We start from the raw sequence: 23,606 nt of genomic DNA, 5'->3' as shown, positions 1-23,606 counted from the left end.
CTTCTAGTCTCTGTCGACTAAATTATTTATGTCAAATCAAATTACTTGTAGTAATGAAAGTGCACTCAGTTTTCTTTAAGTTTTTATGCCCTATACCCAAATTTAAAAGCGTATGTTTGTGTGGGATTTGGTCTACTCAACTAGTTTATTGTAGAATAGATATATGGGTTTGGTTATAATAATTGACAAACAGTTTTCGAGAATACTTATGTTAAAATGAACCTTCCACTCGCGTCGTTCATCATTTGTCGTATTTCTGTTCGTCTTAGCCAAAGACTCTCAGGTCGTCAGCTACTCAGGTATCGATACTCGTCTTTGCTAGGCTGTAGCGGGCTGGCTGTGCATCGTTGCCACACCATTCCCTCCAGCCTGGCAGGAACAGTGGCAGTCCCAACAAAGTAAATCCATACATACATACATACATATATTCATTTATTCATTTTACTTTGCCTCCTTCATTTATTATAGTATGGCTAGCGTAAACACCCCCAGCTGAATACGACCCACGTTAATGCTTAAAGATCTCTTTATAAACTATTTATATTTCGAATTATTTTATTTATATTAAAATAAAATAAGTTCACAGATCGACCACTTTAAATGTAGAAAACAAAATATAATACTAAATGTTTAAATTTAATTAGTTTCTGAACGATGTTTTTGACCACAATGAAAAATTAAGGAATTTTTTATTATAAAAGAAGGTTAAGCAATCGTAGGTGGTGAAACACAATTTTCCAATTTGAATTAATATTTACGATTATTTATTATTTACCTATATGATAAAGTCCGTTGAAATTACAATATATGAGCAGCAATTTCATAAAGTTGTTGACATATCAACAAGACAAAGTTAATTTTGCTAAACAACAGTTAAGTTGTAAGCCACTTTGTTAGTTAAAGACATCAATTGAGTAAGTAGCAAAAAATCACTGCAAAATTAATTATACTTAAAAACCTGTTAAATTGTATTCTCTGTTTTTAGTATTTTTATCGATACAAACTGCTAACGGTTGTTTATGTGGCAACGCTAGGTGGACATATGGTTGCTCATCTGCGTACTTTCTTAGGGCTGCCAATTTGCTTATATTCTTAGCCAGCCAGCTAGCCCAGTGTCTAAGGAATTCGCATTTAAGGTTTATTTATTCCTTAAACTTACAAATAGGAATTGAATGCAAATTTTGAAACTAACACACATTAAAAGACAATGAAAAAAGTATTGGTAACAGGTGGGACTGGCCTTGTCGGCAAAGCTCTGGAGACTGTCATCAAGAAGGAACAACCAACCGATGAGAAGTGGTTTTTTGCGGGTTCCAAAGATGGGGACTTGACGTAAGAACATGTGATTACTTAAACTTCCAGTACTCTGGCCTAGGATTTATAATATTACGTACCCATTTACTTTTTTACATACACATAAACTTGCCCCGAAGCATTTTCTTCTTTTCATTCTCTCGACGTTGCTCACCATGTCTTTAACTAGTATACTAATACTTTTAATTTCCACACATACAACAAAAACAGCAACCTGGCCTCCACGCAAGCACTTTTCGAGCGAGAGAAGCCAACACATGTGATTCATTTGGCTGCGCTTGTGGGTGGACTGTTTTACAATATGAACAACAACTTGGATTTCTTGGTAAATAATTTGTATTGATTCACACAGACTTGATATGTAAACCGTTACATTCTCTTCTAGCGCAACAATTTGCTTATCAACGACCACGTACTGCAAACTGCACATGAACAAGGGTGTAAAAAGGTTGTGTCTTGTCTCTCCACTTGTATATTTCCGGACAAGACCAGCTATCCCATTGACGAGACAATGGTACACAATGGTCCACCACACCCATCCAATTACGGTTACTCGTATGCCAAACGCCTAATTGACATACAGAATCATGCATACCACGATAAATACGGACATTTGTATACGTCTGTGATACCATGTAATATATTCGGACCTCATGATAACTACAAGCCCGAGGGGCATGTCATACCGGGCTTGATAAACCGCATGTACAAGCTGCGGCTGGACCAGCCTGATGTGCCAGAGGGTGAAAAAGTCTTTACGGTTTTCGGCAGTGGCAAGCCTCTACGCCAATTCATCTATTCCCTGGACCTAGCAAAACTGATCATTTGGGTGTTGCGAAACTATGACAGCGTGGAACCGATTGTGCTCAGTGTGGACGAAGAGCAGGAGGTGACTATTTTGGAGGTGGCACAAGCTATAGCCAAGGCGTTGAATTTCAAGGGCAAATTAGTCTGTGATACGAGTAAGGCAGACGGGCAGTACAAGAAGACGGCATCTAATGCCAAGCTACGTAGCCTCCTGCCCAATTTTGTGTTCACCAATTTTGAGACAGCTATAAAGGAGTCAGTGCAGTGGTATGTGGACAACTATAACCAGGCGAGAAAGTGAGAAGACAGATGCATTGTGATTCCCTTAAGGAAGAAAACTAGGTACGCGCATTTATGATAAATCTAAATAATTTTTCTTTATTTAAACATTAAATTAAAAACTAAATTTAGACGCATAAACACTTTATACAACATTTTTGACAATATGTTTAACATATTATGCACATATAGGATTTAGGAAAAGTTTTAAATACTATGTGGACATATTTGTCTGTGAAAAAAGAGGTGCACAAAAAGGTACTAAAGGTAAAAACATGATAAAGCTTAATGTATAAAATAGACAGAAAAACAAAATAATAATCTCAATTTTCAAAGTATTTTTGTCGGGGGTTGTCGTCATTGTATTTTGTTGTCATTCTCTTCTTTGTCTGTCCTAGGTATTGGCAATTTGAGGTCATAAAAAGAACCTAAGCTTATAATTAATTATTTTACAACATGTTGGTACTCCTTTATAGCATTAATCAGTTGAATTGTTCGCTTATTTAAACTATTTGTTGTGTTCTGCTGGCAGTAACGAACGTAAAAAGCTGCATAGGGTAAAAATTAGTGTTGGGAATATGCAATAATAGGGAATAAATAGAAAAGGTGTCCGGAGTCTCGTGTTAAATTAAAAATAGTTCAACTAAAGGAAACGTTCGCCACATTCGAGAGCATGGCTCGCCTAACTAACTTGTTCGATTTCCTAAGCTAATGACATGCTTCGCTTCAACTATTTCTTTACTTTTTGTCTGTTTTATTTTGAGAGTCTCCCAGCTTAGAAGCGCTTCAGTAATAGGGGCTTATTTCTGTCAGCGAATTGAGTATTGATCCATTTGATATCTGGTTTGCTGAACCTCACAGCCTGTCCCTCGCCGCAGTTGTTCTCTACACTGTAGATGCCCTTGAGTCGCACATTGGAGCCGCTGCCGCAGGCCAATGCACTGCCCACATCGAATTCACAGGAATCGAATTTGGTAGCGCTACATACTCCAGTTTGGTCGGCTCCGCAGTCGCTACGTGCTTGTGTCGACGTACCAGTCACATGCATGATGGCGCCTTCTTCATGAACTAGATACGTGGGGTTGAACTGTTAGCTAGTTGTGCTTCGATTGCAAATAATGACACTTACTTGATAGCGCCTGTTTGCCCCACCCGGTTGTCACACACTGCTCAGATGCGGTAGGATCCTCATCACTGATGCAAATTGGCTGTATGTGTGTGGCGAACTCGAAGCGTTTGTCAAGACGAATGATAGCCATGTCGTGCGCACCGGTAGAGGGATCGAACTCGGGATGAATGTCAATGGTCTTGGCGCCCACCAGCTGGAAGGGCAATGGTTCCTTGGTGCTTCCCAATTCCCATTCGCCGGCCTTGATACGCACATCGTTCACGGGTACGCTATGAGAAAATTCAAGTTCTGATAAGTATTTATCGCAATATTTCTTATACGCCATCTTGGAAGTCTATTCCCATGAAAATACTGTTAATATGAAGCCTATACTCTCTCGCGGAAAATCGAATCTTTGTATTTTGTCCGAAATTGTGTTAAAATCAAAAGTAATTTTTATTTTATCGCCGGAAATTAACGTTTTTTAAAAACATCCATGGGTAGTTTTTATGATTTATTTGAATACTCACCCATTTACACATTTGGCCGAGGTGAGAACGAATTCGTCACCAATAATTGCGCCACCACAGAGCAGCGTCTTGCTCGACTCACGTAAGATCATTGCCTGCCATGGAATCTCAGCAAAGTTGCTATCTATATCCTTAATGCCGGTGGGCTTTGTACGGGAGTTGCGTGTGGCGCAAACGCCAGCCAGGTTGACAGGCCAGGGGTCCACATAGTTGGGATCGCGACAGCACTTGCCAGGTGCTCCACTGTCTGGCTGCAGACAATCTGTGAGTGGCACACGGAAAGCAGCCTCCATGGGTGATAGTTGCACGGGCGAATCGGTCAGTACACCTATGGCATTGCAATAGCTCTCGTCTGTGCAAACTAGAGCAGAAGCGCACTTGGCGTAGTGTTTGGGGAGTTCGCCAGGCGTCTGTGAAGGGACTCTTTGGGGGAAGATTTGTGGGGAAAGCTGATCTTCGCCACGGATGGGCTTATCATTGGATGGCTGGGGCACACGATCGGTCTCATAGCGGGGTGGTTGCGTTGGGCGTTCCCGGTGGGGAATCTCGTTCACTGAAACCGGAGGCAAGTACTCGTTCGTGGGACGACGTGTTGTTGGCTGTGGTCGATATGTGGGTTGAGGAGGCAAGTACTCGTTGGTGGGACGACGTGTGGTTGGCTGTGGTCGGGGTTGTGTGGGCTGTGGGCGGGGTTGTGTGGGCTGTGGGCGATAAGTAGGTTGAGGTTGTGTGGGCCGTGTGGTATAAACTGGAGGCGATGTTGGGCGATAGGCAGGCGGGGTGGGGCGTGGTTGCGTTGGCTGGGGGCGAGGCGGCTGCGGAGCTGGCGGTGTGGGACGGTAAGCAGGCTGGGTGGTACGAACAGCTGGCACAGTGGGGTTTGTTGGCAGAGGGAAATTCTTCTCAGGTACATTGAAAATGTAGCCATCCTCGGTCAGTGTAGTCGAAGGCATGCGGCAGCAGATTTCGGGGGCATAACAACGGTTGGGCTGCAAGAAAATAAACATACAGTCTAATATAATATTTGTCTCGAAGGCTATTCCAAATCCTTAAAATTTAAGTCATGTTTCCAAGGCAATTCCTTCAATTTGAGGTGCTGATGGCTGTTTTGTTGAAAGTGATATCGAAAGGAAGGACGGGGTCAATAGCTTCGCTTATCATAACGCAGAGCACGAGGTCTGTCTGCAAGCACTACATGATACGTGCAGTCAAGCACAGCGAGGCATCTTAAGGGGCTGGTGCTGGCACATAAATTAATGCCATGTCGTGCTTTGAAGTCCATGAGTTAGCATATTAAGTTACAGCAACTGCAGCAGCAGCAGAAGCGGCAGCATAAGCTTCAGCTACACCAACAGGCATGCTAACCGTTTGGCTTGCAACGCTACCTGGTCATTAAAGTGGCCAATGTTGCTGTCAATTGTTTTTGCGCTTGGTGTTAACCCAGAAATTTGCAGTTTCATGGTGCAATCTTGGCAGCTAGGTAATGTGTTAGCCAGACGCCAATGTGCAAATGTAATAAGTATGCTTCAACAATATTGGTTGGCAACAAAAACAACAAGTCGCCAGCTACACAAACACATACCTACGAATAGGCACCCGTATTCGAGGCAGCATCTGTCCAAAGTGGGCAACAATTTGAATTGCCTGATGTTGTGTCAAGTTTGTCGCCTAAGTCTTTTGTTTGCTATGTCTGATTCATTGCATTTGCCTGAATGTGTGCGGGTGGGTGCTTGCATGTGAGTGTGCGCAGGCTATTCGCGACACCTACAAACGTCTGCAGCAGAACGCAAACAAATTTATTTTGCTAATTTATACAGAATGTCTAACTGACAAGCTGAAGTCAAGTTTTGCCAACGGAAATCATTTAAATATTATTTTTATGATAACCCAGCTGGGTGCTTAATTTATATATTTAAACACTTCTATCACAAATCGTTTTTGGAACGTGCCGTTGCTCATATATAGTATGTTGATGAAGCTATCAACAGCGACTATACGTTTATTTTTATGTTAAAAGCCAACCAAAAGCTTTTTACAATAATGAAATATCAAAGCGCTTCGCCGCATCCATCTAAATGCTAGTATGTATTTGTTCTAAACAGTATTCTATCTTCCACATAAAACTTTAGTAACATTGATTTGGAAGCTAATACATACACATACAATATTCATATCAGCTATAGTCGCGTCTATTTTTTTTATAGCCACTTCGTTTCATTAATTTGAATATTTACTACAACAATAAGAAAAAATTGTATCCTATAGTACTACCGGCTTCTTACGCAATCGTCATGAAATTTTTGTTTAAGAATACAAAAATCTCCAAGTTGTAACAAAGTGCGACTCACAATTAGATGGTTTCTGCTGTTGTCAGATACAATTTTTTCACACGCACCTCGGTGGGGAGGTGTCAACAACGACCTCGTGTTTATTGTTTCGCGTAATTTGTAACTCATAATTCAACGTCGATGCGACAAACCCACGGAACCACGGACACATCGACCACCGGACCAAAAGACCCACAAAGGCAGCCAAAGGCGGCAGCTGCTTGGCGTGTGTAATGGAAAAATAATATGCTCATTTGTTAAAAATTAAGCGTAAACAGAACGACTGTAAGTCGGCTCAGTGACATTTCGCAATGGAGGCTGAGCCAAAATTAATAATGATAATTAAAATAAATGTGCTTCTGTTTGCCAGGCGCAGTGATATGAAGCGGCCTTTTTCAGGCGCTTTCCTGCCCTAATTTTGCATCGTTGCACAATTTAAACGACTATAATCATTTGTCTCCACTCTGTGTGGTGGTTGTCCTTCTGCTGCCCAAGCTCATTTAATTTGCTTAACATTATCATTAGGCAGCGTGAGCCGCTGGCGCAATTTTCATCAATTAAACGTTAATCAAATGTTATCTTAATGTAGACATCATTCAAGCTTTTGCAACAGCAGCAACCACATGATGTATGCATTAAATTTTATGTAATACACGTTATCATTAAGGATGCACTAAAAACCAACCAGAAAACAGACTCAGCGGGCAGCATGCTCTTACACATATACAAGTACGTAGTATATATTCAATATCATTTTCATGAACCTATGCGCACGACCAATGACAAGCAACGACTACACTGGCGCTCACCTGATCAACTGACCGATTACCGACCGTCAGCCCCGATCTTTAGCCACTAGCTCCAGACCCTGTTGCAATCAATCATTTTGGTGGCCCAAGATAACAACGGCGACAACAAAAATAACAATAACAACAACAACAACAAAATTAACAACAAGCTACTTGTACAGCGACAGCAAAAATATGTAATTGATGTTGCAACAACAATAATAACAACAGCAACAATGACGCAAAAATGCTTTTAATAAATGTTGTTGGCTATGCAACCCAACATTTTTGTTTTTGTTGTTATTGCGGCAGCGATTGTCGCTGAGCCAGTCCGCTGCAATTTGTTAATAATGTTGCAATTACAATAAGTATATTTTCATAAAATTTATTTTAATGTCATTGCTAAGTGACAAGCCACATGGTGGCAGCTTCTATCAGAGCTATGGTGAGAAACTCTAAGAACTTTAAGAAGCCACAACTGAAGAAGAGACTGACAGTTTCTGCTGAATCATTGAAGACTAATGCACATAATTAAAGACAACAACTCACATATTGGAATTTCGGCAAATGTTAAATCTGGAAACGAGCTGTCAATATGCAAAGCAAATTTATGACATAAATGGCTTAAAGCAAACATGAAATTATTTTTACGATCGCCTTAATAGGTCAATAATGTAGTATTAAGGTAATATCGTTTTTTTACCTTCTCATTTTTGTTGTTGTCGTTATTGCTAGCCTATGAAACATGTTTTATTTTGCTTAGAATTTATACGCCTATAAAAGTTGAATAATTGCTTTTAGCATTTTATTGGCGTGCATCTTTTATAAAATTCTAGCCAGCTAGCTTCTAAAGTTGGCCCTGAAGATGCGTTGCAATTTAGCATATTCATACATTTTATGGATCAAGTGAGCTAGCTGCTCGAGCCTTTTGTTTCTGAAGCACCCAGTAATCTGTTGAGTCTATACTGAGAGACTTGGGTGTAAACTGTATATTTTATTGAATGTTCGGAGTTTGACACACACAGCCTTCGGCGAAATACACATTCATTTTGGAAGAGCGTTTTAATTCGTATGCAGTAGGCTAACTGACCACATGTACACACTATTTTTATATGCATTAAAAACGCATCAATAACATATTTAAATTATAACAAAACCAAAGATACATCTGCATTTTTACGAATGTTAAGGGCATAAATTCCCATTACTTGCCATTGGCTTTGTTGCTCGATGTTGCGATGGCGTTGATGGGCAGCTAATTTTACACAAATTATACGACGAGTCGTGAGCACCTCAGAGAAAAAGCGCAGAAATCATAATAAAAGAAATATACGCAGAATAGGCAGCGGAAGACATATTTACAATGCGCCACAATACACCTGAGTATAAATGAATGTTAAATGCTGTCAACGACTTTGGCTGCTTGCTGGCAGCTCGCTGGCGACCTAGACCTTGAGGCCGCTGCACATTGGCGCTGAAGTCGAGCTCACGATATGCTCTGTTTGCTTCTTTTCACTTTTTGTTGCTTGTTTCTGGCCAGCCGAGGAACCGTTAAACAGATCAACTAAGAGCTTGGCTAACTTGCGCACCCCATTAAGCTATGCATGCTTCCACATGACAGTGCAACAGTTCAATGCTTGCGAGGTTGCAAAATTGCTAAAATTTACGGGCTAGGTTTGCTAACGCTCGCATTAAATGAGTATCTTGGCACTTTTGAAGCCAAAAAAGTTTGCTATGTCGGAAGATTTTTAAGTAATTTCAAGATCTACGCTGATTAATGGCATTAAATATAATACATTACCTATAAACTAGATTCAGCTGTGCTTCAAAATGTGTTAGTTGTGCAAACTACAGTGGACGTACGTTATTTATTAGTAAAACAAAACAAAGCATTTTTTTCGTGACTAAATGAGGCAAAGTATAAAGAATTGTAGAATGAATAGGGAGAGGAACAAGTTAAGTTTAATTTGAAACATATTTTTTGGGAATATCCCAAATTTTTCTCAGCAACCATATTTTGGCAATTTTAAATGTAAAGTTTCAACAGCTGAATAGTTCTTAGAAATCAATATTGATCCTATATCTATATTCAAAATTGAAAGAAACTGGCAGTTTTTATCAACATCTATATAGATCTAAATACAAAACATAAGCTTCTTGTCTTCAAGTCAATAACTTTATTGGAATATGCTAAAGAAAAGTGTCATCTGTTCCTCAGCTTGCGCATTTTTCTAAACTCTTATTTCACTGTTCAACGATCTGTTTCCTCCATTGTACGTGCATAAATTATAACAAGAGACAAATTCTGTTTACACAAAAAAAACCACAAAAGTTAAACACGCAAGACATGGCCAAACTAAGATGATAAATGGTCGCACCGAAAATATGCGCCATAATCTTTTGCATAATTATTAAGAAACTGACAGAAATAGCGACAACAACAGCAAGCTTGCGTGTGCATCCATTAAGAAGCTGTTTACACCAGGCGCTTAAATTCGTTATCAATCAGTGCGGCAAATTCGAAGTATAAGGTCGTTTCATGGCACTATGCTTGAACGATAGCGCAGATTGCTGGCATGCAGCATGTGTGGCTGGTATGTCAGGATACTGTGAACACTAATTGATCAGATATGCGCAATAAAGCTAAGCATATGCAACAACAGCAAACAGCTGAGTCGTCGGCTCTGACTTATTGGCCTAGCAAATAACAAACTTAACTGAGGCAACTGCAAGCGGAGTGCTGTGCTGTGTTGTTCTGCTGCTGCCTTACTTGAAAAGTGGAAGGCAATGCTGGGAGGGGAAATCAAGCGGTACCAGTCACAGTCCTCAATGACCTTGCCGTGCATTCCGAACATTTTTCACTGTACAAAACTACTTAAGTTATTTTTCCTCTTCGCACCCTTGTAAATTAGGGTTATGGCACATCAACTGGTTGGTTTTGGGCATTCTCGTACCAGCTGGGGTTCGTACGCATCGTACGTGTATGTACGATATTTAGAGTCTCAGAGTTGTCGGATTCGTATTCCCTGGCGTGCATTTTGTAGCATGCAATTGGCGTCAATGCCTGCATATCTTAACGAGTTCGAGGCATTATGGTCAGTGCGTAATTGTCGCTTGTCGTTGACCGAGCGAAATTATGAGGTCTCCCCCCGAACATACTCTTAAAATAAAAAATGAAACAAAAATATGGAGCCAGCCAAAAAAAAGGGATTTCGTTTTAAGTGCAAGCGCTGCTGTTGCTGTTGCCGCTGCTGCAGTCTGCTGCAGTCTGCAACACGGACGTTCGTATATTCATACATACATAATTCACTTGCTGTGCTGATTTTTTAGCTGTGTGTTGCATGTGCAACAGCACCAGTGCAGAAGAGGAGAAAAAAGAAGAAGAAGAAACAGCAGCAGCAACTGACCCGTTTTGTTGGCCATTGCATGTAAACAAATTATGCAATTGAATTCATTGGCTTGGTATACTGGAATCGAGCGCTCTCGCTCACACGCCCTATTGCCATCACGCTAGCCTCGTAATTTAACACTTTTTCAGCTTTAATGCATATTACATTAAGTTCAACTACATTCCTGCTTGATTGCAAGCTGACGGCGTCAAGTTCGTTGCCTGAGTCTTTCGTTTCAACATGCCAATGTCGTTTTTGCTTTGCTCTTGGCTTTTTTCCTAGTTGATTTGCATTAAAGGCAACTTGACTTCAATCTTAGATTACAGATTACACCGCACAGTAGCAGTTCGTCATTTTCAGCTTTTTCAAATATTTAGAGCAGACTATTTGCATGTGATAACAACAATAAACAATAACACAACAGCCTCATCGTAGAATATTTTAACAGATATCTCTGGCTATGGCTCTGCAACCAAACTCAGACTAATTGTGTGTTAATAAGGTAGCTGCTGGCTTCGGCTTTGTGGTAGGTATTGCATTCGTTAGTACATCTGTTTTGGGTGCTTGTTTTTGTTTTTCTTGTGGTTGGTATTGCTGTGATTGTGATGCTGCTACCAAAACTGCAGCGTATACATTTCACAAGCGACTGCAACACTCACTACTTAGACGCTTTGTTTTGTTTTGTTTTGGGCGTCTCATCATTGGCACATCGAAGCGATTTTATGCAGCTACCATTTTTAATGGTTTTATGTATGCTGGGCTCAACCTATGGTTTCTCAGGCCTCTAAAGTGCTCAAGTTGGCTCTTGCATTGTGTTTTGTGACTTTTCGGCCAGTTTTTTGTAACAATCACATACCAGCATTCGATTGCGTTGCAGCTTTTGAAGGTAACCCACTCACAAATATACACGTGCAATAATACACGTTACTAATGAATACAATAACGTGTGTTGTATTTTGTTAATTAGGGCTGAAAAATACCATATAGGTGCAATGATCTCCTATAACTTACCCCTTGCTTCTTAATGTAATTGGGGGCAGCGATTTCTCCATTGCGACAAGCCTCAGGCGCGACACAATCAGAGTCGCGTCCACAGGTTGCGTAGGGCCTGGGCGTGGTTGTTGTGGTTGTTGTAGTGGTCGGTGGCGCGCGATATGTGCAGCAAATATCGGTCTCTGGTTCACAATTCTAGAAGAGCCAAAATGAAATAAGGAAAAGGTCAGTAATTGAAAAATGCATACAAAAACTTCCATCATTCCATCAGCTATACGTAAAGTTGTCAAAATGAACAAAGGTGTCTATAAATTGCCTAAAAATTATAGTTCATTAATAAGCTGAAACTACTTGTCTACCAATTAATCAAAACCGATTCGACCAAAAACGAATGACTGCAGCAACGAACTTGACTTGCAACAAATGACAACTACTGTCTGCTGCAGCAGTACAATCAATCACAATCGTGAATGGCTTAGCACCACCTTCGTTGTCGCGTACTTGACCAGCTCGGAAAAACTGTAAGCACTTGGCAACCATAAAATTCGTTGTCGCCATTTGCAATTGCCGCCGGCAAAAGGTCAACACAGTGCACAAGCCAATTGCTCAAACCGATATGTTAAGTAAGTAAGTCCAACACCAAGAAGTACAGTAGACATCAGACATCGTTTCTAACTTCATGTAAAACTCTACTTAGGCGTTATTCCTAAATAAAATAGTATTTTAAGTATACAATAATTGTTGATAATAAAACAATTTTTCCTTGATTTCCGATGACTCCCCAAAGATTTTCTTTTTAATTATATTTGGCACTGTTTAAGCGTAATTTTTTGTTTGAGGCGTTGCATTGAACTTTGCCGCCGCCAATCAGCTGGAGGCTTGTCGTTCTAATGAACCTTCAGCTTGCAACGCTTTTATAGCTAATTTGCTTAAATTTCTGCACCGTGTAGATTTGGTAAGCCATTGGATTGTCTCAAAGTCTCGTTCTATCTCTATGTCTTCGTGGCATTTCGACGCACGATTACAATTTAATAATTTGTTAAGTTGTTGCGGCCAAAGGTTAAGAATTGCCAAAGCAATAACGCCCGCAAAAACACTTGGCCAGTTTCGCATACAGTAGCTGGCGGACCGCCCTACTGCGCCTGTATTGGGGAATCAATAAATTTGCTTATTTATTAACGGCTAACTGACAGTGGGGCGACTTTAATGCTTTATAATGTTAAGCCATAAACATAAGCATATTAAATAAAATCTAATTACCGTTGCACCATTAATCTTAATTACGTTTTTATTACTTCCTAGCTCATTGTTTCGAGAAGAACTCTAGTTAAAAAAAAACCAGCTCACTTTGCCTTCAGAATATCAATCAAGTTCAACAAAATCATCCACATAAAAAATTACTTTTTTAAAATTGTGAGCTGTGAGTGTATTGCGGGTAAGCCAAATTGATGTTTGGCTAATTTATGTCCACCACTCAAACAGAATAAACAAATTTAAAAGTAAAACACATACTTGTATGTAAATTTGTGCGACCTTGACTAATAAAAGCCGAACTAATTAAAGAGTTGTGTTAAATGGATGCTAAATAGCGTTGACTAAGCCGTTCAGAACATGATTTTTGTTTGAATTTCGAAAGTGGTTTCCCACCCTAGTAACTGCTGCTTATTTGGCCAACAAACGTCTTCCCAAACCAATGAAACGAGACCTTAGTAACAACAAAAAAGAAAACTCACGTCGATGTGGGATGTGCGTAAGCGACTTTATATCAATATATATTTTGTACAGCGCGTGCCAATCATAAAATATACAAGTTATTTATAAAGGTTTGATTCTCATTAGAAGATGTGGCATTATGTCATAAAGCACGTGTAACCAGAACAATTCTATACAGGTTGTATAAAACCGAGTTTGTCCAGTTTTTAAATGCACGCCCACACGTGCAACCCCGGCCCAATAGTCAACTGACATATTTGACTGAGACCAGCGATCTAGGGAAAGCTGTCCAACCGGATGACAAGTGGGTTGACGTGGGCCCTGGTTGATTAACCCTTAACCAAACGATGCGTTCAGCATTTAAGGCAAAGGCAATACTTAGCTTTGACATCATCGCGATGAGAATTTTAGCTTAATTGCTTTTGAGCTTACACTCGCATACATAACTGGGAATGTTGCCTTATTTTTGTTTGCTGCTCATCTCAGTTAATTATTAGTCTGTTCGGGGTCTGTCTGTGACGTTTAAATATTTGTACAGCGAGTCGTTGTTATTTGTTTAACAGCTTTGCATGCTACCTCTTACGACATGACTGACTTGACTGCAAATGTCTATTAATAATATTTAATAATGCTGTGCGAGAAATCCGCCAAATTTCCCAAATGTACAAACTCGTACATATACGAGTACCAAAACATTTTAGCACAAGTTATTGCTCAGCTGGCCGAGTCGCGCAAGTTTATTTCACATAATTATAAATGTGTGAAAATATAATCTGGAGCCAATGGCTTTGATTCCCTTAACATGTGCTTGCTAATTGTTCAGGAAACGGACACAAAATAGCAAATTCAATCTTGGCTGTTACGAGTATGTCAAAGTCAAGTTTACAAACAACATCAGCAGCAGCAACACAACCACTACAACAGTGGCCGCAACAGCAGCGTCTCTAAGTTGCCTAATTTGGCAAAAGCAATCACAACAAAAAGCGCAGCTAGACAGCAGCTGGAGCGCTCAATGATTATTATCGAGGCGTTAAAATCATGCATGTTTTTATTCACGTATGTCTGTATGTGCCTGTGAAAATAATGGCAAATAATGTCTTTGCGCTGAGTAAGCGACACCCACGCGACCATGCGTGCGGTCGCGGTCTGCTAAACTAAAGATTTGTTTGCTTTAAAGATTTGATTGGTTGGAGCTGTGAGTTCAGTGTGTTGGTGTTGCGGTTGCCGCTGCTGTTAACTTTGCCAAGCGACAGTGTTTGCTATACATACATTAGTACATAATACATTATATGGCTACTTGTTGAGTGTGTGTTTCAAATTTAACGAGATGACTAAACTCAATATTGGCATAGACACCACAAAGGAATTCTGTTTGTGTACATTTATTAAAGAAAAACATCTCAGTTCACGGGTGTAATTTTGAGCGACGTTTTTTATTTACTTTCTTGTACCATATTTGGCTTCAAGTCCATACAAAAAATTTACTTTAAATGCAGTACCATAAGAGCAGAATTGATATGGTAAGAAAATATTTGGACACTCATTTATGCACTTGCTAATAGGTTAGGGTTAGGGGAAGGAAGGATTTAGGATAAAAGAATCATTTGCTTCAAAGGAAGTATGGCAAGCCAAAATTAAATAATTACTGCGAATTATGTAGAGTAGCTCATTAAAAAGCTATTTATTTTGGCTGGATATGATTGTGATTGATGAAAATACACTCACAAACTGCTGGAGGCAGCGTCGCACAATTAACAAAATTGTGTTATTAGAGGCATAGGATTATAAGCAAAATAGGTATGCATTTAACTTAATTTATGCACAAACGTTAGCCGGCGCATCTTTGCCAACTTTTTCAAAATATGGCAATCTGGAATTTCGACGTTTTTAATAGAAGTTTGCTTTTAATACCTATAAGCTCGCTCAACTTCCAGGTTCAATGTGCTAGACTAATTAATAGTCGTTACTTTTTTGGCTCGCAAAAAGCCTTATTAGTGTCAACAGAAAAAGCTCAATGGCCATTGGCCGCTAGCTATATAGCCATATTTAAACTCGATATATATATAGTATGTATTTGTATGCTAACGCGCATATCTTAAGTGGAATTTAAAGCCAGAAACAAAGCGCGCACAATAGACAAATTGAGTTATATATTTTTATGACTTGTTTTAGAATAGCAGTGGGTCAGCATATTCAAAATGATAGCGCATCACTCGGCAATAAAACTATTAGCGTTCTGTGTGGCAATTTGTTAAATGAGACGCCACGAAGCTGTGACTGTTTGTAATTGAGTTTGTCATTGCATTGCATGCGAGTTGCTAAACTTGTCGGTGTCTGGTCATTGGGTCAAACACGCACTCAACGAACACTTGCAGTTGGGCCAATGTCTGCGTATCATTTCCACTTCAATAAGATTTTAATTAAAAAACATAATTCAAGTGTCTTGAGCAATGCAGCTAACTACATCAGTGCAGAATAAAATGCATATTTTATGTCACTGCCATCGTCAGCATTGGCCGCTAGGCTACTTGCAAGGCGTTTTTATTCTCGGTGCAAGTTTGTTGCCTAGATCTTTTGTTAACGCATATTAAAAACGCTTCCAGCTCATACAAAAAATGAGTAATTGAAATAGCCATGAAATATTGATGGCAATGGGTATGCTGGCTGAAATTGAAATTGTATAAATGAATATTATTGCAGAAAAATCGAATACAAGTTGCATACAATGCGCTTTTGTCTGCATTCAATTTTTGTGGCAAGTGAGTAAGGAAACCCTTTTCGGAGTTAACCGCAAAGCTGGCAGGTGAATTCACATTTTTGTATTTTATGCGGCCAAATGCTCTGACCTGAAACTCTGTTTTGTTTATGTTATTTATGGGCACCACAAACAGAAAATATGCAAAACAGACGCTGGAAAGCTTGACGAAAAATGGCACAACAACTTTTGCATTTACATAAATTTCTTTGGCATGCCAAGATGGGCGAGCAATTAAACATGAACTTCACTCTTTATTTTCTGTGGCCATATTACGAAATTCGGCTGTCTGTCGCAGTCACTGCCGCTGTCTGCCGCTGTCTGCTGCTGTCTACTGTCTGCGTATTTGGGTTTTGGTAACGCCAAACCGGAAAATAACGGTAACTGTGCCAATAAACAACAGCAACAAAAATGCAGATCAGGCTAATCAAGCTACAACTGCAATATTTTCTCTCTTATCGCTCTGGCCAGACGCGTAGACAGGCTTTTAACTTACCTATATATACATACATATAGTATATAGTATATAAGCATGCGTGTTTTATTTCTGTATTTGCTCGTCTGAATTGAATTGAGCGGCCCGTCAAGCACATGCCACATTTCTTGGCCTGCTGCCTTATTTATTTATTTATTTTTTTTTTTTTTTGGGAAAAACCAAAACCAATGCCAATTATGCAATCTAAAATTCAATGAACAATAGCCATATAAAGATTCGCATTTCATAACTGGTTTTGCATATGAAATCAAAGCTCGCACAAATGTTCTATATTAAGATGAAGCCAAGATTTTAGTCATTTTGAAATTTGGAATTGTTTGCCAGCTGGTTGAAGAGTAACACACACATTTTGTAGCTAATTACACAATAACAAAAATCCAAAAAATATGAGGATAGTCACAGGAAAATTGTCACTTTGCACCTAATTACACGTATTTGGACCGTACCCTTATAGTAGCTTTTTTATTTGGTTAACGCTAAATTGTGGGACTAACCTGAATCTTTGGGAGCTGCTGACTGAAATAGCCATTTTGGCATTGACCTTGACGCACACATTGTTGACCCGGCGAGCACTTCAGGAACTCTTTCGGTGGCAAATATGTGGGACCCTGGAAGGGAGAAGCTTGTCTGCTAATAATCGCATGGTTGAGGAAAATGTTCGCCGATGGATTGACTGAGAAGTGCGTCTCGGGATGTTCCTTTAAGCCCTGCTTGTACTCTCCATTTAGAAACATATTTCCACTATAGCTGGCGTTAGCTACAGTCAACGCTGTGGCCAGGGGCAAGGCCCATGCGAGAAGATTTCGAAACCGTGACATGTTTTGTTTTTCGCAAATTTTCACTCTGGATGCTGTCCGTTTAACTGTGAAGAGAATAAATTATTTTAAAATAAATAAATAACACGTAAATGCAGCATTATAGATAAATCTAATTTATTTGTATGGTAACCATTGACGGAAGTGTTTGGCGTGACATTTACTGTCGCAGACAAAAGAATCAATTTAGACGGTGGCTAGACCGGTCACTCAACTTGCGTAGTGCCAAGCACAACCCGAAGTGGCCCACCAACTAGTCGGCCGGCCAACCCACCGGCCGGTCAATGCGTGTCGTCATCAACTAAATGCAAAATATCGTGATGACATAATTTTGAAACGTGCAAATGCCATAAAAGTGCACGCTCTGGCAACCAACGAGAGGTCAGTGCACCTTGGGATAGAAAGATAGAATTTCTAACAAAACTTTCAATTGATAAAGGTAGGTTTTCTGAATTTCTCGTTCTGTATTACTGGAATAAATAAACGAAACTAATATTTTTAAATGAATTTGATTTGTGAAAATTCTAAATTATTTAAATTGTCATTGTTATTCATGTTATTGTTATTGATGCATATTTTTGCTACTATTGTTTATATGCCTACTATTGTGCATTGTTGTCCATTGTACAGCAGCATGTTGTATACTAGCCAGCTTTGCAGTAAGTGTGGCATCAGCCGACAACGGCAGCAACACGACTTACACGCAAAATGGCACTTGCCACTGACAGACTGGCCAGACAACTGCAATTGCCTACTTAGGCGCTGGTCATGATGTCCAAGTGCCTTTGGGCTGTTACCACAGTTGCCACTGTTGTTGTTGTTGCTGTACGACACTGGCTTGCGCAAAAGAATTTCAGAGAAGTCTTTGGCTCGGGGCTGGTTTGTGGCAAACTCGTTTGACCAAACGAACTTCCGAAAAGTTACAGAAAAAAATATTTACCCACATATTTATTTATTGTTGCCTAGCCGTCCCCCCATACTCCACCTAAAGTCCCACTACCCAGCCTACCGACTGCTGTGCAATTTGTCAAAATTTCTAAGGCATATAAATTACAAGCTGCCCGCCGGTTTTATCTGATGTTGTTCATTAAAGCAACACACTACTAAATCGCAACGTTGGCGTGGATTACGCAAAGAGGCGTTTTCTGTTTTTGGAAGGTGGGGGGAGGTGTGGTAATTCCATAATTGATGCCAGCTGACAAGTTAGCAGCTAAATTGACATCGTTGATTATTTAGCATTCTATGATCTGCCACTTAAATGCTCATTTATTTGCTACGCTTTGTGACTTTACGGCTCAATTAGGCATCAGCACAAAGCAGGATCCATTGCTAAATGAAGGTGCATGATATGTGTGCATTTTATTGTGAGTCATCAAACAGTTAGTGTTATCATTAGTGCCAAGTGTCCGGCTATTGAAACAAAAAAAAAACAACATTTAAGATACAATAGACAGGAAAAAACCGAATCCCAAACTCTTAAATCGTCAAACTGATGGCAAGAGCAGCAGCAATGACAACGAAAATAGCACAGAAGAAATTTGCATTTGGCTATAAACAAAATCAATAAGAATTAAGGGGCGAGAGGCCGATAGCAATCATTCGCTTGATTGTTTCGTCGGGATGCGTTCGCCGTGACTCAATTCTAAAAATACTGAAATGGCAGCAGTCGAAATAAAAACAAGTCAAACGAAGGTGCTCACTATACGTATTATACTCATAGTTTGTTGTTTTTTCTAGCTGCCGGGCTGCTGCTGTTGCCGAAATTTGCATAAATTAAAGAGCTAGAGAATGGACTGCTGAGACTGAACCGTTTATTGTATATTCCCCAGCCTCATTTATATAATTTCAAATGTAGAAATGCTGTATAGTTCCAGGTTTCTACTTTCTATTTCATATGCGTCACCATTTCAATACTAAGCAGAATAATTTGCAATCCATCTGAAGCTGACCATATTGATTTTAATGCGCATATTCATTTTTTTAATTTAAATGCTCTTGCCTCTTTTTTTGTAAATCTAGTTGGGTATTTCTATTGCCGCAGGTCTTGGACGTTTCATTGACACACATTTTAACGGGAATTGATGGACACGTTAGATCCGTGTATGTGAGTGTGTGCTGTTTTTTTAGCTTAGCTATGCCGCCAAAAACCAAAAGACTCAGGCAACGAACTTTTTTGCAATATTTCAAAGATTATAGGATTCTTATGGAAATTTAAATAAAAAGCATCACATTAATTTGTGCTTTGTCTCAGCACCCAGAAACGCATGTGTGCCAAATGTATGACATGCCATGTTCTACAGTTCCTACTTGACATATCTATGCAAATTCGGCTGTGTTGTTTAGTTTATTTTGCCAGTAGGTTGTGGCTAGGTGGTTTTGCTAGTGACACTGTTGTTGCTGTTGTTTGCTTACTTTTCACATAAATTAAAACTAAAAATGTTTGTCTTGTCGCTGGAAAGCAGCAGAATGGCGGTTTTGCAACCCACAATAGCAGCAACAGCCACTGCCATCACTAGCAACAATAACAACAACAACAACATAGACAGTGACAGCGCAAAGTTCAGATCGCATCGCATCGCTAACAAATAAATTTCAAGTGAGTTAAACACAATGCAGCCTTAAACAAAATCGCAGGCATGACAGTTGCATAGACAGAGGGGCAGATGGAGAAGAGGACGGAAAAATAGACAGCAAGATGCTGGCAGCATGGGCGCGCGCATACAGCGGCAACTGAATCAATCAAACCATCCATCAATCACTCAACCGCAAATGAATTTAATTTTCGACCACAAAGCTGGTTGCAGCAGCAACAATTCCACTCCGAAAGGAAACAAAAACAACAATAACAAAAGTCAGAGATAGTGCAGCACGGTAAAATATACAGTTAATTTGATGATCTGCGCTTCGGCAGATGCAAAAACATGACCCAACAGGGCCAACAGGAAGTAAATGGAGGATCCACTGTTGCGTTTTTTGACTTCCAAAATATCTGTTAATCCTTAAATGTCCTTTTTAACACTTGCACAAATACTTTATTGTTGTTGACAATACTTGTAGAGTCTTTGCTTAATGTTCATTGCACATTTTTTCTTTGCACTTTTAGTTATTATATTATTAATTATTGATCTGTTGTAGCATGCCTTAAAAAACACATACACACACAAATAAAAGTAACGAATAAAATGTGTTTAAATAACTATGGATGTATAACACTGTGGCGTTCACACATTACCTAAAGGAAACCCAGACTCGAACGCACGAACGAACAACTTGAAGATAATTGTGAATATTTTTACTAAGTCCGGCGTTTTTATATGCGCCCAAGCCCACGTTGGAAGCGCAGCTGAGCAGCTTCACCGGCACGGCAGCAGAGCTTCACGACGGCAGCGTAGCTAGCGGCTAAGTTTGCGGCACCAAACGGGCGTAGGCAACGAAAAATAGCAACAACAATTTTATTTCGAGCAGCGACGTCAGCAGCAGCAGAGGCATCATCGGCGACGGCAACGTCGACGTTAACCGCAAAGAAGCTAAAGATGCGAACAAGTGAATACCGAACAGTGAGTTGCAGACTTCACAGCCTCGTAGCTGTAGCCGCAGCCGCAGAAGTCGCCGTTACCGCCGACGCGTCGGCGACGTCAGCCGATGCCAGACTGTTGTGCTCACTTTCGTTTGGGCGCTCAATTCGCGCTCAGAGAGAAGCCCAGCTTGTGTACGAGACTGTTGCTATGTCTGGGCGCTGAGACATAACACAGATGAGTTTTCTAAGTTCAAATCTGTGGGCTTTTGTTTTTAGCAACTACTTATTCTTAACGTCTTTCCGGCTGACTTGTGTTTTAATTTGGTTTTATGTCATCCAGTAGGCTTTTAGCTTTAAGTGCGGCTCTAAATTTTTCCGGCTCTTTTAGGCTAATTGATTTTATTTTAGCTTTGAGTCCACATTTGTATATTATTTTTAATGCATACTAATATTCCCACATGCATTATTTGAAAAATTATAATCAAGTGCAAGCGGCATCATTTTTTTTTTTTTAAATTGTAAAATAACCCGCTGTTTGTTTGTGAATTTATTTGGTCATTTTTATACACGCAAATTTTCGTTTGTATTCTAAAACACGCGAAACAATTAAATTTAAACAAATTAGAGGCATGTACAACATTTTCAACAAATCCGGGTATAGAACTATTGTACAGATCTCAAACGGCATCAACAACGTCCTCAAGTTTGTTTTCTAAGTCTGTTGATATGCGTTTGGCATAACTGGACGCTGATTCACGACGATGCTTAACTTTTGAATCTACGAAGGAAAAAAATGTAAACACAAAATGACCAACAACTTAAATATTGACAATGTCGCGCACGCTTGCCTTTGTTTTCTATTTTTAAGTTGTTTAAAGGTTGTTTAAAGGTTTGAAAGAGAAAATAACATGAACTGATATCAGTTAAGCCATGCAAGAAATCACGAATGCCTAAGCATTGGCAATATCAATTATAACAAGAAGATGGCAGAAATATACATAGATAGATATAAATATAGTATGTACAAGTATATGGACGATGTTGCAGTTTGTTAATTAATCTTAGTATTATTTAAACAACATCAAAGCGTGCTGAAAAATTAGTTACTCAAATGGTTCAAAGCTGTTTCAAGAAGGTCGTATTAATTGTTAACATTTGTTTATGTTGTACGATATCACACTTCAAATAATTTTGCGAATTTGTTATCTTTATCAAATACTCACAATTAATGTCTAATTAAAAGCATAACTACATAGTTTTGTGTCTGCGCACTTGCTAAGCGTGTCAAGGTAGGAAAGAAGAGAGATTGATTTTGCCAATCATTCATGTTTGCAGTCAGTTCGAATGCTGGACTGCAAGTCGTGTAAAAAGTCACTCACTAAACGGCTTTATTTTCAATTGTGATAATGAATACTCGTAACGTCGCTGCCGCATCCATAATCTGGCCAGTGCAAGTCATAGCTTATCATTCAATGGTGTGCTCAATATTTCGAGTCCCATTTGTCTTCGATTGCGTCAAAATTTAATTTTGCCAACTAGTGGCTGTTATTGTTTGTTTGGCCGCCATTATCATCGCCATTGTGTGTGGATGGGGTATTTGTTTGCGGTTATTTTTATTAGACCGACATGAGCTCCTGTTCGTCGCTATTGACAACCTTCGTTCAAAAGCAGTGCCGCCAGATTGTGCAATAATGCCGCACATGTTAACATTTGAGCCTGGATCACAAATGAAAAGCTTAAACACTAAAGAGCTTGGCCTGCCGTTTGCAGCCATGCTGTAAGCAGTTCAATTAGATAAGGAAATTGAAACATGAAATGAATTTGACTTTAATTTTAAAATTAAACAATGTTTGCGGATATGAAGTAATTGGTTTCAGCTAAGTGCATTTTATGAAGACAGGCTTAATATATGGAAATGTAAATGAAATTAGGTAATAATCGTAGTACAGCGTTGCAATTTTAATGAAACCTTACCTGACCTTTTACGCACAACAATCAATAAATGAATTTCTTAATTTGATGGAAGTGATGCTCAACAATCCAAAAATAAAGAGAAGGAAAAATAGATAGTAACTTACTCGAATGAATAGCAGAAAGTCTTCAAAGCTGTTAAAGTTAGCGAATTTGGCTATTCATTTTGAAAATATGTTATTTCAGTTCATGTTTATTACGCTTCCCAAGTTATTATTCGTTAAAAGATGAGTTGACAACTCAAGAATTGATTTAGAATAACATTTGCTTCTTCAGTGATTCATATTAAATCTTGAGGTTTGATTGTGAAATTTCCGAGATGACCGCCATTAATGGCGTTAGCCATTTGAGTTTTTGGTTTCGTATTATGATTAAGAATGAGTCAAGACACACCTTGAGGGCAGAGTTGATGCATATTATGTAGAGTCATGTTGATGGCAAAGATAAGCCAAGGCAAGGCAGGGCAAATGCATTCAATTTTTGTTGAAAATCATCTATTTTGGAGTTTGTATATTTATTCATAAATATGTGGTAGCATATTAGCCGTGAATCAGCAATTTACGAACATGCATGATTGGCTTCAAGCACAATCAAAGGAAGTACCCAGTACAATGACGTCATAGATCCAAAAGCATACTTTCACTCATTGCTATAACATGAAGATTGATTGCGAAATTTGCCCATTTTGATATTGTAGATCCTGTTCTAGTGCCGGCAATCAAATTACACAGCAACAAAACAACAACAATTAATAAAGCTTATTCATTAAACGGGAGCCTAATGGAGTCATTTGTAAAACATTTC

General features: G+C 39.3%; 2 protein-coding genes across 2 annotated transcripts; one reads left to right on the top strand and one right to left on the bottom strand.

The window, feature by feature from the left end:
• Positions 1 to 1,115: 1,115 nt before the first annotated feature.
• Positions 1,116 to 2,548, top strand: LOC115621938 (probable GDP-L-fucose synthase). Its single transcript, XM_030515788.1, has 3 exons — positions 1,116 to 1,332; positions 1,525 to 1,639; positions 1,700 to 2,548. Exons 1-3 carry the CDS (start codon positions 1,208 to 1,210, stop codon positions 2,420 to 2,422), a joined length of 963 nt encoding a protein of 320 aa, XP_030371648.1. The 5' UTR covers positions 1,116 to 1,207; the 3' UTR covers positions 2,423 to 2,548.
• Positions 2,549 to 2,844: 296 nt separating this feature from the next.
• LOC115621928 (inactive serine protease scarface) lies at positions 2,845 to 20,576 on the bottom strand. The gene is made up of 6 exons (XM_030515776.1): positions 20,547 to 20,576; positions 16,994 to 17,361; positions 11,554 to 11,730; positions 4,039 to 5,027; positions 3,530 to 3,798; positions 2,845 to 3,468 (listed from the first exon to the last, which is right to left on the bottom strand). Exons 2-6 carry the CDS (start codon positions 17,315 to 17,317, stop codon positions 3,176 to 3,178), a joined length of 2,052 nt encoding a protein of 683 aa, XP_030371636.1. The 5' UTR covers positions 17,318 to 17,361; positions 20,547 to 20,576; the 3' UTR covers positions 2,845 to 3,175.
• Between the last annotated feature and the right edge of the window lie 3,030 nt (positions 20,577 to 23,606).

Source organism: Scaptodrosophila lebanonensis, unplaced genomic scaffold, assembly GCF_003285725.1.
Source record: "Scaptodrosophila lebanonensis strain 11010-0011.00,11010-0021.00 unplaced genomic scaffold, SlebRS2 tig00000001-arrow-pilon, whole genome shotgun sequence".
NCBI lineage: Eukaryota > Metazoa > Arthropoda > Insecta > Diptera > Drosophilidae > Scaptodrosophila > Scaptodrosophila lebanonensis.
This window is presented reverse-complemented; position numbering and strand designations above follow the sequence as displayed.